Source organism: Phyllostomus discolor, chromosome 5, assembly GCF_004126475.2.
Source record: "Phyllostomus discolor isolate MPI-MPIP mPhyDis1 chromosome 5, mPhyDis1.pri.v3, whole genome shotgun sequence".
Classification (NCBI taxonomy): domain Eukaryota; kingdom Metazoa; phylum Chordata; class Mammalia; order Chiroptera; family Phyllostomidae; genus Phyllostomus; species Phyllostomus discolor.
The window spans coordinates 150,150,244-150,168,386 of record NC_040907.2 but is presented as its reverse complement, the minus strand read 5'-3'; the positions used below and the strand labels follow the sequence as shown (position 1 = coordinate 150,168,386).

Here is an 18,143-nt window from a genome sequence, read left to right as displayed (position 1 = left end):
AGCACATATAATAAATATTTCTTAAAAAACTATTTACAACATTACTTCTTGTGAACGTGTAGATGCGAGCAAAATTTATTTCTTCTGCAAAGGTTAAAAAAGTTCTGACTGTCTAGTTCAGTGCTAAATTCCCTGGCACCTAATTACCCATTCACATTTCATCTTACAATCAGATTTGCTTACAAATAGTATCATAGAAAAAAACACAACATTCTCCAGCATAACTGTTCAAGTGTTCTCCTCATTTGTTTGGAAAAGACAAAGGGAAGCCGTAAGTGGATCAGCAAGGTGATTCAAATGGATGGCGAAATCCCCTGTGGCCCGTCCAGGCTCTCTGCAGTCCTGGAGCTGCAGGCCTGAGCCCAGCCAGCCCCACAGAGCGAGGCCCACATGGGGTGGCCCAGGAATGGGCCCCAGGGAAGAGGAACACGATCAGAAAGCCTCGTTCAGATACATCCAGGGGTGCTCTGAACTGCAGACAGGGACTCCTGAGAAGTAAAGCTGCACATATGCTAGAACAGATGGTCATGTCCTGTAACCACTGGTTACAGGTGGGGCTGGCCCACATGTGCACAGATGCTTGCTGAGATGCAGAGGGGAGGGGCGAAGGAGGAAGGGAGCTGACCGCTCACGACTACGATCAAGGCGTGAAAGAAAACATGTGTACCCTCCATGGCTGGTGAGACTGGGAATAGGTGTCTTTCACAAACATGAGAAAGACTAAAATGCAGCTTAATGCTTTCTGTAGGCAACCAGTGATTTCTCCATATCCCACAGGTATGGGTTTGGATTTCCTTGGGGTTACAACTAAGGCTCATTTCCCTGCACAGGCTGCTGAAGTGCACAGGTGAACGTACCAACTGTGTTTGCAAAAAAGGGGCTGCCTGAGGCCAGCCAGGGTGCCATGCCTGGCACAGCCATACGGACAGTGGGAGACCCGCTCTGTCCTGTTACGGGGTGACAGTGGGCAGTGCACTCGGGTTCCAAATCCACGTTGCATCTGCCCCCAAACAGTGAAGGTTTCAAGGCCCCATCCTTCTGCCTGCACTGTGTTGTCTGAAGGTTCAGTGGGTGAGCGTGGTAGCTGGGGAGGACGGGGTAGCTAGAAAGAAAGCATTTTTGGAAAGCCCTTTTGACAATTCATTTTTTTGTTAAAAATAAATACTTTCTATAGAAGCATTTGAACAGGAAAATATCGCTATTTACATAATGAAATAAATTCCACAGTGGTGTGTATAAATATGTATTAAATATGTATTTGAAACCATAGTCACTAACAGAGTCTCCTAGAACTACTGAGAATGCAGAAACCACTGGTGAAACTAACAACCTTAAGCTATAGTGGCTCTGAAACTAATCTCTACCTCTGGTATAAATATACAAAATTATGCAAATCTTGCCTGTATAGCATCCTTTCCACAAATTAGCTCCCCAATACTACAGTTTTAGCTACAAGACATGAGGTGTAGACTACAGGAAATGATGGGGGTGAAACAGTGGCTAAACGTCAGATGAAAAAGAGATGAAAGGCCAAATGCTCCAGTGAAGCACGTGGGGTGGGAGACTCCAGGGAAGATGCCCCCGGGTAGGGGCTGGTTGCAGAAGCAGAAGAGGGGAGACAAAGCGGCTCCTCAAAGTGATGAGTCCGGCCAGACCAGGTCAGCTCTGCTGGCCACGCCAGAGCACTCTGAACTTCGGTCTAAAGCTGCTGGTTTGCCAAGATGGTGCCACTGACATGCTGGTATTTTAGAGCTGAGGATGGGTGGTCTGGGTTCAAGGTTCCAACAGGCAAAGACTATTCGAGTTGAGCACTGCCACGGAGGGGTGTTTCTCCAGAGTCAAGTTCACCCTGACTCACGAACATGGGAAAGACTGTAGTACTTTCAGTTTGAAACTTTGTCTTTTGATACTTATCCTAGTAGCTGAGGTGGTATGTCTATGATTCAATGAACTGGGTCTTTTCTTTAACACACAAACATCACTCAGGGACAATGTGCCACAGCAGCCGCGTGCTGAGATGAACACACGAGGTACCCTCAAAATCCAAAAGGGAAGAAATGCTGCAATGCTGGGCTACATGAAAAAAAAAAAAACAAGTCTGTACCTCACTATCCATAAAATTTAATTCTGAATGATATCTTGCAAGGGTCAGCCTTTTCTGTAAAGGGCCAGGTAGTAAATATCTTATATTTTAGGCTGTGAGGGCCACATATGGTCTGTTATTATTTTTTTTTAAATAACCCTTTGTAAAAAAGGTAACATACATTCCTCCAACCTCTGGCATATTAAAAAACTTGGCTTTTTTTTTTTTAAATAGGAAGCCTATACTTTCATGCGGCTTGTCTACAGAGTACCTTGTGTTAAATGGAATGGTCCCAGGCAGGGGAGAAAGTGTGTGTTGCTGTGCTCACCGGGCCAGCAAAACTGCTCAACACCCCCTCTGAAGGACGGAGCAAAGGATGGCTCCGAAGTACAGAGCGTCACCCACCAGCTTAGTGAAGAGGAAGATCAGGCAGGTGGGTGGTAATGGAAGGAACCGACCAGCTCCGGCTCAGTTCCAAGGACAAGAGCATGAGCGGGGATGCCCCTCCCCAAGTGCTCAGGAGGCTGCCCGGTCCCTGGTAGAAAACAGCAGCTTGTTTTGATGTTCTGAGGGAGGATTATATTGATGACTGCCTCAAAGGCTTCCCATAATCCTGCTTGTCTGAAATACAATAACCTTTTTATTTTAGTTTATTCTTTCCCTGAAGATAATTTGGGAGTAAGCACAAGGAAGAGTGCTTACTGCTGGGATGTGAGGACGGCCTTGCTGATGTGACGACACACACACATGTGATTTCATATTTATAGAAAAAAACTTGGAGTATTTCAGTGGGGACCAAGCCATAAGACAAAAATTTATAGCTAAGAATTCAAAATGATAATTATCTGCTTCAAAACAATTGAAATAGTTCCCCTCTTTTGGGGATACTGACAAAAATTGTTCCCCAACATGACATTCAACTTCATTTAAAAACACAAACAGAAACTTATCCTTGAGTTTTGGGGGAGAGGCAATGAATAAGTTAGAAGTTGACTGGATTTGATCTAAAGATTATTAACTATGACTTGCCAGTCACACTCAGGTTAGACTATGTTCCCATTTTCTACTGTTCTCTCCTAAAGCACTTTAAGACTCTATTTTTATTTGTTGGATTGCCCTTAATCAAATTATTTTGAAAGAATACGGGACTGAAAAAAGTATCGGTGCCAACAGTTTTACCTTCCTAGCTGCTGGCCCCAAATATTACATAACACACAGAACTTTGGACTCATCATTAGACTTTGTTTTCCCTCCATGGAGACATTTTCCATATCTAAATGTGAGTTTCAGAAAACTGAACATCTAACTAATTTTGAAAGAAACAAAATTTTGGCTTACTTTAGAAAAAAATAAGAAGTGAAGCTGGCGTCAGGTCTATGACAAAAATAGTTGAAATGAGGGGCCTGGGACTCACTGTTTCAGAATCTTGAAACAGGATCCTTTTGCTCATGGGTTCTGACTCTTGGCTGAAGGGGACCTCATTTTGGTTATTGAGACGGGGAATTCTAAAAAGGAAGATATGAGACTAAGGTAGCTCAAGTTTCGGGAGATGGCTGGTATTCAATGTGCTACAGCAATGATGTGGTCTGTCTCTTTTGCAGTAAGAAGAAATAAATGTAAAAGGAGGAACAAAATTGAGGTAAGAAGGGGAAGAAAACAAGAAGGCAGAGAGGCAAAGAGGCAGAAAGAGAAGATACATCAGGGAATGTTTGTTCCCGAAAAAGAAAAATTTTCTCAAGCAAGGTCAGCAACCTTTCTCTTTAAGGTCCAGATAGCAAATACCTGGCTCTGTGGGCCAGTCTCTGGGGCAGCTCCCCTACTCTGCAGGGAAGCAGCCACAGGCAATCCACACCGGATGGGCGTGGCTGTGTTCCAATGTACTTTTATTTACAAAAGAGTGACAGCCCACGGGCTGCAGACTCTTGACAGAGCATCTCTAAGCCGAATGAGAGCCCTAAAACCAGAAGACTGGGCGTGGTCCCTGGGCCAGCATCTTAGCAAATTCCACCCCTGTCCCAGGTGCCACGGCAAGACCCCAGACTGCTTGACGGTGACACTAGAGCCTCTCCAGCTTGCTCCATGCAGCACGTTGTCCTTTCCTTCTGGCTCTTAGGTCCACTGAGCAATGGGCATGCTGCCCACAAATGAGTGACAGCTCCCACTCTCGCCACAGACTCCATCACAAGGCAGCAAAGAAACCAAACTTGAAAGTAGCTGTCTGGAAGTGTTTTACTGACAACCCGTCTGATCAGTGGGAACTCGCCGCTGATCAGAATGTCTCGAGCCCGGGACTCCATTAAAAGTGCTGCATGTGCGAAGGGACGACTAACTGCACCTCTCTGTCCATACACTACAGCAACACTGAGGCACAAGAGCCATGGCCTAAGGTCATTTTCTTAGGGAAGGCTTGTGTAGAAGTCCTTAATGAAACACAGACACAACAGAGCCGGCCTACCTGAGCAACTGAAGGGACCAGCAACTGCAGATTAACACACTCTAGTAACATTCCTATGTAGGAAGCCTCCAGAGCAGAACACAGGATCATGGCCTTCTTGCTGCCCTGCATGACTGCCGCCCCGTGTCTGAGGACATGCGGGGGTGAGGCTGGCCCCAACTCAGGCGGCTGTCTCCACGGTGTCCTCTCAAACCCGGGAAGCCTCATGGGATAGAAAACGGGTCTCCAGAAGAGGGTGCAGTTCTGGGGAGCTACGGGAGAGCTTCAGCGACTGCTGCCCAGGCGTCTCCCAGGTCCTCCCAAAGCTGAAAGATCACACCAGTGGTCTCCAGTCACCCACTTCAGCTCCACCGTGGGGACAGTCACTTCACTGAGCACAGGCCCAGGAGCAGAATTCCCTTCTGTTCTGGAATCCAGAATGTGGCACAGACTGCCTTTGCAAGTGGTGGCGAGCCACGGTGAAGACAGCGCTGAGAAGCAGGCCTCCGCAAGAGAGGGGGCAGGGGGAGGCCCGCGGCAGCATCAGCCTGAGCCTGCAGGTGTCGGGGGGTGGCGGGGGCAGCGGCTGCTGCGAGTGTAAACGGGCCTTCCATGGTCAGCCCTTGAGTTTATTCTTTCTTTCTTTCTTCTATTAGCAAAATTAACCAAATTGGCAAAAACAAAATTCAACAAATACAAAAATAATTCTAAGCTTTTAATCTCATAATTAGGTAGAATCCCAGTCTATTTAAGTGTAATCACTAAAGAGTAAGTTGATTTTAAAGATGATCCATTGCATTGTTAGGTATATAAATAAATATATACATATTGTTAACTTTTCTCAAATGCTTTTTAGAATGAGAGAGAAGGCTACTATCTTGAAGTAAGCTTCTACAAAAGAAGAAGAGCTTAGACAACTAGATGGAATGAGTTGTAAACCTGGACCCGGAACAGTCCCACCCACGCCTCTCAAACGCCTCTCTCTAGCCCAACGCTGGCGCCCCCGGAGGCGGTCGGTCTGTATGCAGCTGAGGGGCACCTCGGACGTGTCCACGGGGACCGGCACACCTGACATCGGCAAGCCCCAGCTGTAAGTCACCACAAACAGTATCCAGTGACGACCCTACACAAAGATATTTTAAACTTTAAAACCACTTTCTAAAGATTAAATGAACCCACTCAAAACATATTAATGCTTCTGTGCAACTTAATGCTGAGAAAGGGCTGCCACCATACACACTCAGCAGTTCCATTAATATAGGTAGCTCTTGAATGGCCACAGTCAAATATATTAAAAAGAAAAAAAGGGACTTGTGGGTTAGAGGAGACATTAGGAGAAAAAAATCAAGGCTTCACTGAAGGTAGTAAGCTCCACTACCTATGAAATTCGACACAATTCTTAATTTTCCGTGAATCAGATGCTCTTCTCCAGGACTATCCAATTGTCAGAAGTTTTCATTGTACACATACAGCAAGTCTTTTACAGCTTGGGTAGAAGGCCTGTCTTATCATGATCTAAATGAACTAAAGCACAGAAAAAGGTCCATCTGGGTTTATCTAAACTGATCTGAACAATCTAAATGGAACAATTTTTAATAGAAAAGACAGAGTAGCAACTATCCACACAAGTCTATTTTGGTGACAGAGCATGTGAGAGAAGCTGGCTGAGGCTTTAACAACCGAGCCTTTCTTGGAGAGTGGCCCAACGGAAATGTTGAGTACACGCTGTGTTAGGATGGAGCAAGGTTATAGGCACCAAGGTAAAGCCAATGTACCCATCTCAGGCTTCACTTGGGAAAGGCAAACATTATCAGTTACAAATAGTGCAGCTCTCACTTTTGAGCCCGACATGGCAGAGGCAGGAGTGATACTACAAGCACAAACTACAGGTATGGTGCTAACCAGTCAGGACGGACATCCACTCTAAACACGAAATCCACACGAACATCAGCTCCGGGTGCAGGGTGTGTGGGCCCACCGTGAGACACTGAAGCTGCTTCCTCCAACTGCACGTTTGCTGTGACCTTCACATAATGCTGTGCTCTTTTGACCTTTCTGAGTCCAATGCCAAAGCAGTCTGTGGGATACTCATAGAAACCCTGGGCCACGTTGAACTATGTGGCCTGTGCTGATTGCCCAGCTCGTGAACTCCCTAGCACTGCACATAGGGAAGAAAAAGTTTTTACTGTGGAACTGGGGCTGGGAGACATTTGTGGCTGGTAGCCAGAGGCAAATGCACCCAAATGCATATGCACACGCACACTCTTCAACTTTTCTGTTACTGGAAACAACATCTTGGCTTTCTCTGAATACAAAAGTACTTAGGGCAAAAGAGAAAAGTAGAATAGTCACTCTTATCCTAATTGGCAAATCATAGCTACAGCAGGTGGGGGCGGGGGCAACAAAACCCTGTTAGAATGCTAGCAAGCTTAAAAGGCCAAAAACGCAAAAATGCAAAGCATGGTAAAAACAAGTAATGCAAATAATTTTTAGAGGTAATAAACCAAAACTCACACCCGGTAACGCACCTTTTGTCTCATGGGCACATAATTTAGAATCCATTTTTCTTTCCAGTGAGAAAAATCAAAATTAAGAGGAGTAACCAACAACAAACAGGAGTTTGTAAAAAAGGGGAACAGAAATATTAACCTTTTGCAACAATTATAAATGCCCTCTGCATTCTCCACATACCATAAAAATGATTTGGTTTAGCTTTCAAATATCATTTAAACAAACGAGACGGAGAGGGAAGTTCACTGCTGGGGCCGGCAAAGAGGAGCATCTGCCCAGGCACAGACGCTGCAGGGAGCGGCAGGAAAGCTACTTTCATGTGCATGATGGCGGTCTCTCGGCTACAGTACAAGTGCTTGTGCATCAAGTATAAAATACAAGCCTTTAATCACATAGATCAGCTTTTTAGCTTTTGTAAATTTTAAACACAAAAAGGATAAATAAGGCACTGTACTTTTAAAAACTAAAACTGCTTGGTTCCAAGTTTAAAACCCAAGGAACAACCAGAATATAATATATAACTTCCCTTACTCAGCCTCAGAGAAAGACTCGGCAAGTTCCCTTCTCCATCTGAGATGCATTTTCTGACATTTAAAGTGTGGTGTTCTCCATTAACTGCAGACTTGAAAGGCTTGATAAGCTTATAAAAGCGAATTTAGTTAATGCAAAATAAAGGGTTACTTCTATGGAGCAGTTTTACTCTTGGCTACCACCCTTCGATCACTTTGCATCCAGCCGCCTCCGCTTGCTGTGGGACGAGTCCAGCTTTGCCTTCAGCTTTCGCTTCCTCTGGGCTGCACTGCTCTCCGGGGTTTTCGCCGGGGGTCTGGCCCGAGCCTTTCCACTGCTTTGCTTCCTGTTTGTGGCTTTCTGTGGCCTTGAAGAGGGTTCGCTTGCCCCTTTCTGCTTTGCGGGTCTTGTCACTGTCTCCGAGGCGGTGGGCTGGGTGGGTCTTTTGTTTGTACTCTCTTTTTCTTTCCTGGAGGGCGGGCAGTTCTTCCCAGAGGGCTTCTTAAGGTTCTTTACTTTATTCTCTTTCGAAGATGTCTTTTTGGGCAGTTGGCTGACTCTGTCCCTTGCAGCTGGCTTCTTGGCAGCAGGGGTTCTGGTGGCTCCGTCGGTATGCTTCTCTCTGCCGGCTTTCACCGCAGCTCCCTTGTCCTTCCTGTCCTGAGTGCTGCCGCCTTCGGTCCTCTTGCGTTTGTTCTGGACTTCCGCTTTCGCCAAGATCTCAGGTGTTTGCCTCCCTTTCCTCTTTGCTCTGTCGGTGCGCTTGGGCTTAATGGGAAACCCATTGGCATCCACTTGCAGGGCAAACTTGGGGGACATCAGAGGGTTGATGCACACACTTTTACAACCCTGTTTGCCGTCCACAGCCAGACCCCCTGGGCTTTCCTTCTTCTCGTTCCTGATCAGGCGCTGCTGGGCTCGGAGCTTTCCCCGAATATTGGAATATTTTCTAAGGATCCGGGTACTGGCTGGAGTAGGTGAGCTTGTGGGAGGGTGGCTATTCCTGCCTTCCTTGACTTCCTCTCTGTTGTCTTCAGAACTGGGGCCAGGGCTGACGTCACTGCCCTTCTCTGGCTCCGTTTGGTCAGGATTCTCTCGAAATTTAGCCCAAAGCTTCTGCGTTTTCCAGTTGTTCTTAGCAGGAGTAGCTCCAGGAAACTTCTTCAAGTGTTTTTTCAGGCGTTCAGCCTGTACTGAACTGGGGTACAGGCTGGAGGGTGAGTATTTCTGAAGAGGATGCTTGACGGGGGGCATGTCTCCTGGAAGACGAGTGTTGAGCTTCTTCGTGATCACCAGCGACCGGGTCTCGGTCGTCTCCAAGAACCATTTACAGATGTTGGACATCTTGAAGTCTGTCATGAACAGCATCTGAACAGGAGAGAACTTCTGAGCCTCCAGTGATCCCCGACATTTCCGTGACCTTTTCTTGCTTTTCCAGATCTCCTTCAGTTTGTCTGACTTGTTCCTTGCTCTTGGTGTCGGCTGGCCTTCTTTCTCCAGCTGGATCCAGCCCTTCTGAACTTTCATGTACTGGGCATTGAAGTTGGCGATGAGCTCCTGGTTTTCCTCCTCGGCACACCATTCCACGAACTTGGGCTGGTCGTCAACCACTGCTTCCCCGTCATCCTCTTCTGAGGGATCTCCCCTCTCTGAAGCTCCGTTGTCCTTTGGTGCTGGGCTTTCTTGTGCTGCTTCCTTTTCTGAAGTCACTTTTGTAGTATCCAAGGGGTCCAGAGAATGAGCATGTCTCAGGTTGTAGGTCAAAGCGGTCTGTCTCGTGAGCCGGGGTGCCCATTTTGGGGGTTCAGCAGCGTCACCACTTCCACTACTTGATGACCCAAGCACACTGGACGGCACGTCGCTGTGATCGTCTTCATTCTGGGAGTCGGCACTGTCCACCTCATTTGCCACCTCCTCCACATCCTGTGCAGAAGTAGGTCCTGCGTTCTCTTCGGGTGGCTCTGCGAAAGTACACGGGCCACTTTCTAAGGGGTCATGAGCATTGTTCTCACCTAACTTCGACTGGACATAGATTTCCAGTCTCTCCCCAGGCAGGGGCTGGCCAACTGTAGTTGTAGGATCGCTGCTGGGGGAAACATCTTCTTCGTCCCCCTGGACCTCTTTTGCCAGCATGTTTTTAAAAGTCTGCCTGGTGATGATCCCGCCTCCTCCGCTCTCCCGCTCAGCAACCTTCTCAGAGGGACTTTCATTGGCATCTGGGTTTTCGGTGTCCTCCAGAGCTTCTGGATGGAGACCCTCAGTCACAAAGCCCTCGGGTGTCGTTCCACCGGGGTATCCTTCTTTTTTAGAACGTTTTACACCAGGATTTTTAGAAACCTTGACTTCAGGGCACGCAGAGGAAGAATCTGAACTTTGATTTCTTAGGCCCTTGTCAACAGAGGAAGAATCTGAAAGTTGACTTCTTAGGCACCTATCAGAGGCCTCTGGGAACTTTTTACTTTTTTTCTTCTTGTCTGAGTTCTCCTCAGGTAAGTCCATGTTTTGTTCACATAGATCTTTTTCTGAAGGATGTTTTATGTCACTGCCCTCTTCCTCTGATTTTCCTGTGTCACCTGCTGTCTCACTTTCCTCAATTTCACTGGGGTTTTCCTCAGTAAAGGTGCTGCTTTCCTTTGAGAGCAGGTCAGTGTCCAGCTCCTGAGTGTCCTCAGTCGTGGCCTCGGGACTGATGCTCTGTTCACCCTCCGCCTCTCCCAGGCTCCCGGGAGGCTCCAAGCACACTGGGGGACTTTCATTTACTGAGCACAGGGGACTCTCTGCTCTGCTGACTGTCTCAGGGGAAGAATGAGGCCTGGAAACAACATCCTCATTGCCTTCCTCAGAAAGGCTCTCAGTAAAGGGACCCATGTGACAGTCCTCAGGTTCATTCATCTCCTTTGTATCCGGCAGTTCAACTGGTTGTTGGTCTCGTTCAGGGGAAGAAATCCCACTTGCTGTGGGAGCTGAGACCACGGACATGTCTGTGGGCATGTCCTCTTCAGGAAGGTCAGCAGGGAGAGGCCACATCAGGCTGGTGGCTGTTGTTTCCTCTGACCTCGGTGAGCTGCTTGGATTGGGTTCGTTCACTGTGGGACAAACCTCGGGCTCTTGAGATTCCTTTTCCGATAAAGCACCTCTGTCTCCTTCCTTGAGGGAGGCTATTTCTTCACTAGGCTCTTCAGTGCTGTCTTCTCCGGGAAGCTGCACATCTACAATAGGTCTCGGGGCTGAAATTACAGGGGCCTGCTTGGGCGTGACCACTGCCTCCAACGCCACGGTCGAGCAGCTTGCATTTTCCTGGGAGTGTAAATTTCTGGCCAGCGTGCGAACAGTCGGCAGCTCGCAACAATCCCCGTTAAAAAAGTATCCTCGGGTACTCTTTCTAGCTGTTTTCCGAGAAGACAATACTGATCTTTGATTCTCAAAGTCGCATTCTGTTATTGGCTGACTGATATAAACAACGTCACACTGGTTATCATAATCATTTATCCGTAGCCCTGATGCCCTTTTACCTTTCCGTGCTGTCTTAACGGAGGTTGGTAACATCTTGGTTCGTGAATGTCCATTGGATGCTTTGTGCACGGGTGGTTCGGGGCTGGGAGCTAACCACCCGTCTTTGGAATGATCAAACTGGCCCTTATCACTGGGAGGCAAATGGTAACCCACCTTATTTCTTCCTAGTGAGTGAAGATGGTTCTCTTGCTTTGGCGTTGAATCTTGTTCACTTGCCTCTAAATCCTGGTGCAAAGGTGTTTTTGAACTACACTGTAAAGTATTCTCTTTGTCAGCAGTTCTAGATGAGTTCCCTGTAAACCCTGAGTCCCAAGCCTCTTCTGATAAAGCTTTAAATGAATTTCTTTGAGAAACGATACAACTGCTGTTCTCCTCACTATTCTCAGCTGCCGTGTTTACTGCAATTAGGCTTTCTACTAAAGCTGAACTCTGCACATGGTCTTTACTGTCCTCACATATTTTCACATCTGTGTCTTGCTCCTGTCCAGTGGTTTGCCCCTCCAAGCTCTTGGAGATGTGATGGAAGTTGAGTGAGGAAGAATTAGATGTACTGAGGTATCCCAGAGTGGCACTATCCACTGAACTTCCGGAATCAGGTTTAGTGGTTGGAAGTTCAGAGGAATCCTTCTGGACAACAGTCAAGGCATTCTCTCTTCCAGCTACAGTGTTTGTCTCGGGAGGAGACTCCTTCAGGGCCTTTTCTGCAAAGCATAGAGGGCTGTGAGAATCTGATGAGTCTGCTGTCAAGTCTGCAGAAGGAGGAGACTTCATATCGAGACACAAAACATCGTTTTCCTTATGTTTGGTGCTCAGCTGGGCACAGCCAGCATTGCAAGTGGATGCATCCATTGCTCCAGAATCCGAAGGTCGCAGGTCCTCGGTGCCTGGCTGGGATTCAGTGTACATATCGTTGAGGACACGAATGAACTGCTTCTGATGATGAGTGCACAGTTTGACCATAAACTTCTCCAGGGGGGACTTCGACTGATTGTTAGAATCTACTGCTATTGCCTCTGCTGAGTTCTCACTAGACAGACAAAGAGAAAGAAGGAAATTAGTGTGGTCATTTTCCAAAGAACCAATTTTACATTATGCAGTTCACCTAATGTTACTCATGTTGTACAGAGAGTGAACACGGGCCGAAACTGCTTCTAAATGCCCATATATGTCTGATTCAATACATGAGTATTTACCTAATTAAAATGTAAAGCCATTCTAGTCTCAATTCTAGTGACAACATCCTTCATATTTTTAAGAGAGCACTCACAAATAACTTTTATCTTCTAAAGAAGAAATATTGAAAATAAATTTTTTTTCCAAATAACAAAATTTCAGCTACATTATTAAGTCCAGTTGCACAACCTAATACTTTTGTATTAGGCCTGGGTATTCCTGTTGAGTAATTATTGGTTTATAAGTCCGTAACACTGACAAAAATTCAGACACTTTATATTATAAATCTTGGTTTAGAAATACTTAGAGAAATTATAGTTTTAATATGGTTTTTCAACATGACCAACTGGCTAGACTTTTGAATTCTGCGAATAACAATGCAGGAATCCTTCTACCCCTTTCCTGGCATGCGGAGGAAGAGAAATCAATAATGTCACGTTTCAGACACTGAAAAATGGAAGGACAAGCAGTTCCGGACTCCCAGCCTAAGGGGAGGAGGCAGATGTGGAATGACACTGGGGCGGTGAGGCTCTGTCAGCACAAGGTTAGGTGTTTTGTCTCCGCCAGCCCCACGGTGGCATTCTCTTAGACCCTCAACAAACATTTTCTGATAATCCACAGGAAGCCTATTATACATGAAAGAACCCCTCTCTGTGAGTGACCCAGGACAACTCTTAGAGTTTAAGCGAGACAGTGGGGACAGCAGGAAAGGATGGCACAAGATTCAAAACAGGCGAAAGGCAATTCCTGGTTAGACTGGCAAGTGTTCTCAAGAGCTGCTCTGTGTTTCTGGACGCCTGGTCTCACTAAGCCCGTGCCCTGGAGTGCCCCAGTGTTCTGGAGTTTTATACAATTTCTCAATCTCTCTCTGGATTGTATTTCCTCAGGAGCCTATTATCTGACTCTTCATGTAGCAGGGCAGAGCACTGAGAGCAGCTTAATAAATGTGCTGAACAGATGGCATTTGATAATATCTTCCAGCTAATTCTTTTCTTCAACCTGTGAATTTATCTCTCGGCCATGAGATGCCTTATATGAAGGTCAGCCTAGGTAGCCTCCATCAGCCTCCTGCCCCCACCCCAAGCCTCCTCTGGCCTCTGAAGCAGTGGGGTTTCAGCAGAAAGAGCAAAGATGGTGCAATCTAAAAAACCTATACCCTACTTCTGGCTCTGACGTTTACTATCTACAAAACCTGAGACAAATTATTTGACCTTTCTGAACCTTGGTTTCCTCATCTGTAAGCTGGAACAGAATACCAGTATTTCAAAGGGTTGTTGTGCGATATTAGATAATGTACATAAAGCAAAAAGCACAAAAAGCAGGTGCTCAATTTTAGTTTCTCTGTTCCTGACTCAGGGAGATTTTAAGACCAAGTGGGGAATAAAGTTGCTGAAACACGTCTAAATATAAAACAAAACAAAATCAAGAAGTGATTACTGCAATCTGTTGTTAAAGCCGCTTTACCAGACAAAAGGTTATGCTGTGTGAGCATGGCAATTATCTCCTCCCCTCAGCACAGGGAAGTCACCGCGACACCTTTAGGTGAGGGGCTGTCAAGTCATTTCCAACTCTAGGACTCAACGGGAAGTACACAGGAGTGTAACAAACTCCTCATGCAAACTCTGCAGCTGCAGACGGTGCAGTCCGAGGAGATGCCAGGAGGCCCCTGCTGAAGGGCCCTGCCCAGAAGGTGCCTTGTGGTTCTGTCTGTAAGGTGGTACCAAAAGGATGATACAGGCACACCTCGGAAATGCAGCAGGTTCAGGCCACTGCAATAAAGGAAGCGTTGAAATATACAGCAAGTCCTAATCTTTTTGTAGGGTCTTGCCTTCAATCGATAAAAAACAAAAAAGCAAACAAACACCACCCCCACCAAAAAGAGCAACATCTGTGAGGTGCAATAAAATGAAGTGTGCCTGTGTCTGTCACAGGACATGGACGGTACTGCGAGGTGGTGGGGCGCTGCTGTCGCTCAGAGTTGGATGACCCTGGCCAGAACACTTAACCACTTTGGGTCTTAGTAGAGAGAGCACAGTCCCCATCTGCCACACAGAATGACTGCAAAGAAAAACCTACAAAGTTTACACAATACAAGTCATTATCATTGTCAGCCAATCACATTAAATATGCTTCAATAAAAATTAACTTAGAGATCGGGAATGCACACTAATATTTTCTTATAACCTGAAAAATGAATTTTCTAAATTTTCCCTTCAAGTATCAAACATTTAAAAAATTTTAAATATTTTTGGTGGAAGTCTTTTAAAAATTATATCCTCCTCTGAACACAATTTATTCTATCTTAATGACTTAGGGTCATTACCATGTGCACTATTATTAGTATTGGGATGTTTTTATCATACTAAACTGAAATATATTGATAGTTTTGGGGGCTACTCGGTAGAGTTTGTCTGCTTAACTACATTAAAGCCACAGTGGCAGTCTGTACTTCACGAAACTCTTTCTTCTCACTGGCTTCCCAGTGGAGACGCTGTGTGTCAAAGGAGCCCACCTGTCCTTCTGTGGAGCACTTCTGCTCGCTGCGCGGAGCGAGCAGGCTCTGAACGAAGGCTGAGGAACAGTTTCGTGAGTAAAGTGCATGGGTTTTCTAACCACAACTTTGACTGCTCAGAGGCCTTTATTCCTCAGTTTTTGGTGTTTGGATATGTTTCTGATGTTTCTGAGATGGGTGGCTACAAATAAGTGGGACATAACTACTCCTTCCTTCCTTCCTCCCTTCCTTCCTTCCTCCCTCCCTTCCTTCCTTCCTCTTTCTCTTTTTCTTCCTTCCCTCCCTCCTTCCCTCCCTCCCTTCCTTCCTTTTTACATTACTACCTTTTCAATGTATCAAAAATTTACTCTAAATGCATTTTAGCAATACACAAAAAAGACATAAAGATAGTAACGGTCTATGAGAAAGATTAACAAACATCCCGGAACCCTACTGTAGAAACAACTGGAGAGATCAATGGTTCTCCCCAACTCAAGGAGCACAGTCACCACCCGAGTCTGTGCAGATCTTGGGGGTGCTGCTTCATGCCTGAGGCTGTGCCCTGGCAGCGGGCTGAAGTGCCTGGGGTCTGCAGCGTGCCTGGAGTCCATGACATCCAGGCATCTGCCCAGTGAGAGGACAGAGAGCTCTGAAGGCAACTGAGCACGCGCTTCCTTCTAAAGTGATGCTCACACAGAACTAAAAACTGAATAGTAGTCACTCCACAACTTATGTCTAACTTCCTTTATGGTTGTAAGACTTGGATCTGCTGCAGTCTCACAATTCAATAATTTAATAGTGCTTCAATATTTTAGTTATTCTCAACTACTGGAAGGTTTTCCTAAGGGCCATGCAACCAACCCTGAAGCAATGACTGTGGCACCATGGCCAACCGGACCATGGTAAGGGGATCTGGGCTCTTCACAACCAAGGCACACTAAAGAAACATCATCCGTACCCACAGAACTATAACCTGGAACCCTGTAGTACAGCACTTGGATGCTGAAAAACAGTAGCGGACAGGCGGGCGCACAGGCTCACCAGCCTTAGGAGGCATTTACAGCAGTGGTTTGGGGGAGTTCAGGAAATGAAAAGATTAAAATCACAACCTTGCCTGAGAGTAAAAGCCACCAACAAAGGACTATTTGTGTGTGTGTTTCCCTGGTAAAAAGGGTCAGGGTGGATATACTGGAAAACCACTGGTCATCAGAGTAAGCACAGCACCCTTGGCTACCACTAAACAATTTCTACCCACAGTGATTGCATGCTTTCCTGAAACCCTACGCCATAGTGGTTTCATAAAACTCACTGGCAAGTATAAGGGGTCTTACATATTTTATTCTATGATTTGTATGTCTTACTGACTCAATTTGTCTTGTATTTGTCTTGTCTTTGTCTTAGCTTTCTAAGCAGATGCAAGCTATTTTCGGGTATGTGGCGACCATATTTCATGTTTTTCTGTTTTTTTTTTTTTTTTTTTTTTTTTCCCCTTAGCAAGGAAGAGGGGAGGGAAAGGGAGCACCAAGGATGCCTCTGGTGTTCTTCCTGGGCAGCACCATGTAGTAAGATAGGAACAAGGGCGATGAAGCCGGCGGCTGGTGACTGCCAGGGTGTGTCTGCCTGATGAGGTCTGTTCCGTACACACTGAGCTAAGGTGTTTGTAAGATTCTGAATCTGAGATGTCTGGTTGGCAACTGCACACACAGGCATGGGCCCACAAGCAGCCTCACTTTGGGTCTGAGAACCTTTGCATTAACACTAACCTTTGTCCAGGCATCATTAGATGGCCCTGTTATAATAGCTAACTTTATAACTATAGTAATAAAATCACTTTTGACTGTGCCTCTAAATTATCCAGTTTCCTACCTCATTTTTCTCCAGAAATTTTCTCACTAGGACCAAAGTTTAAATAAATTTTAATTTTGTATCATCTGAATACTTAATTTACAAAAATTAACCTCAACTTCCTGAAGTTTAATTCTATTACAATTTTTTCATGTTTAAAAAAAAATGGGCACTAGCCAGTTTTGTCTGAGTTTTAATGTGCTGGTCTTTACCTTTGCTTTTAGTTATTCAATTTTTCCAATAGCCTCAGGCCTTTAATGGAGCCTAAATTTATAATTTACGTGATTTAGACTCTTCTCAGGCAGCAAGCAGGGTGACCGGAGACCGTGAGTTGCTGTCCTGCAGACCATTTGCCCGGCTGGACCAAAGGGGAAGCACTGCTCTGGTTCGGTCACTGCAGCCAGCCACCGGGCGTCCCTCGCATCTGACAACGACAGATCTTTACAAGAACGACAGTTTATCACAGATTTTGAAATCACTTGTTTTGATTTCATGTTTCTTCCACTCAACAGCAGGACTCACTGTAACAGTTAAGTGAACTAACTACTTATCAATCCGAACTCCTTCACCACCACCACCACTTATGAGCAGTAAGATTCGGGAGTAAGATTCCAGGGACTGGTAAGTGAAAGAAAGGGCTATAGGAAGAGGGAAACTTGATTTCTAACTACCTGGACAAGTTCCGAGTTTCTTTCCCTGGTGAGTAAGGGCCTATACGGCCTTAAATGCCTAGTCCTCAGGGTTGCAGTAAAAGGATAATATTCATAAAAACTTTGCAAGTTTAAGAAGGATGTTTCACAATCCTATCTTTAATGATTTACTTGATGATGTTTTTTTCTAGAGCAGAAGTGAGACACAGCAGAACTCACTACTTTGTCAATACTGCAATACTCACATACCTTGAGGAGAGCATTCCTGGGGTTAATATAAATGGTGGATGGCCAATGCTTATGTTATTTTGGGGCAAAAGATGGATCAAACAGAGATGTGGCAGAGTTCGGAAATGACAACTTCAAGAGTCTAGAATTTAGGGCTGATGGATTCAGGTAGTCTATCTGTTCTCTACCAATAAAACTGTTTGATGGCAAATTCAACATCACTGTTAACCGAAATATCTTCTTCCTCACTGGAAAAGATCATTAGAGACCGTGAGTGATGTCTGGATGGGAGCCCGTCTGAATAGCAGAAAAAGAGTCACAGGAAAACAGAAGGGGAAACAGTTTAGAGACCATGTTAGGGTAGATCAAATAGTCAAGAGCTGTATATTAATTCAGCTTCATTCTTCTCTTTAAACATAACAAAACATAAAAAGGTAGCATCAGTCTCCCTTTTTAATGTAGTAAGAGGGTGGCTGTGTGTGTATGTTGTTTTGCCAAACAGTAATCTGAAATTATGTTCCCTAAATCCTTACGTATAATCCTTTTAAGTAAACACCAAATATATAAGTACATTCAAGGGCCTCGACAGGTCTGTTGACAAGCCTTTGCTCTGTACTGGGGAATGCATCCATCCCTGGCTACTTCACATCTGTCTGTCTTCCATACCTAGAGACAGGAATATTCTAAGAGCTACGACAAAATTTT

General features: G+C 45.5%; 1 protein-coding gene across 12 annotated transcripts in view; it reads right to left on the bottom strand.

Annotated features, from left to right (window-relative positions):
* Positions 1–4,407: 4,407 nt before the first annotated feature.
* Positions 4,408–18,143, bottom strand: part of LCOR (ligand dependent nuclear receptor corepressor) — a 127,628-nt gene continuing 113,892 nt past the window's right edge. For all 12 annotated transcript variants that reach the window (XM_028512761.2, XM_036027088.1, XM_036027087.1 and 9 more), the window contains one exon: positions 4,408–12,078. In XM_028512761.2, the coding sequence (XP_028368562.1) occupies positions 7,749–12,078 (4,330 nt within the window). In that variant the 3' untranslated portion in view covers positions 4,408–7,748. The remainder of the gene's footprint in view (positions 12,079–18,143) is intronic.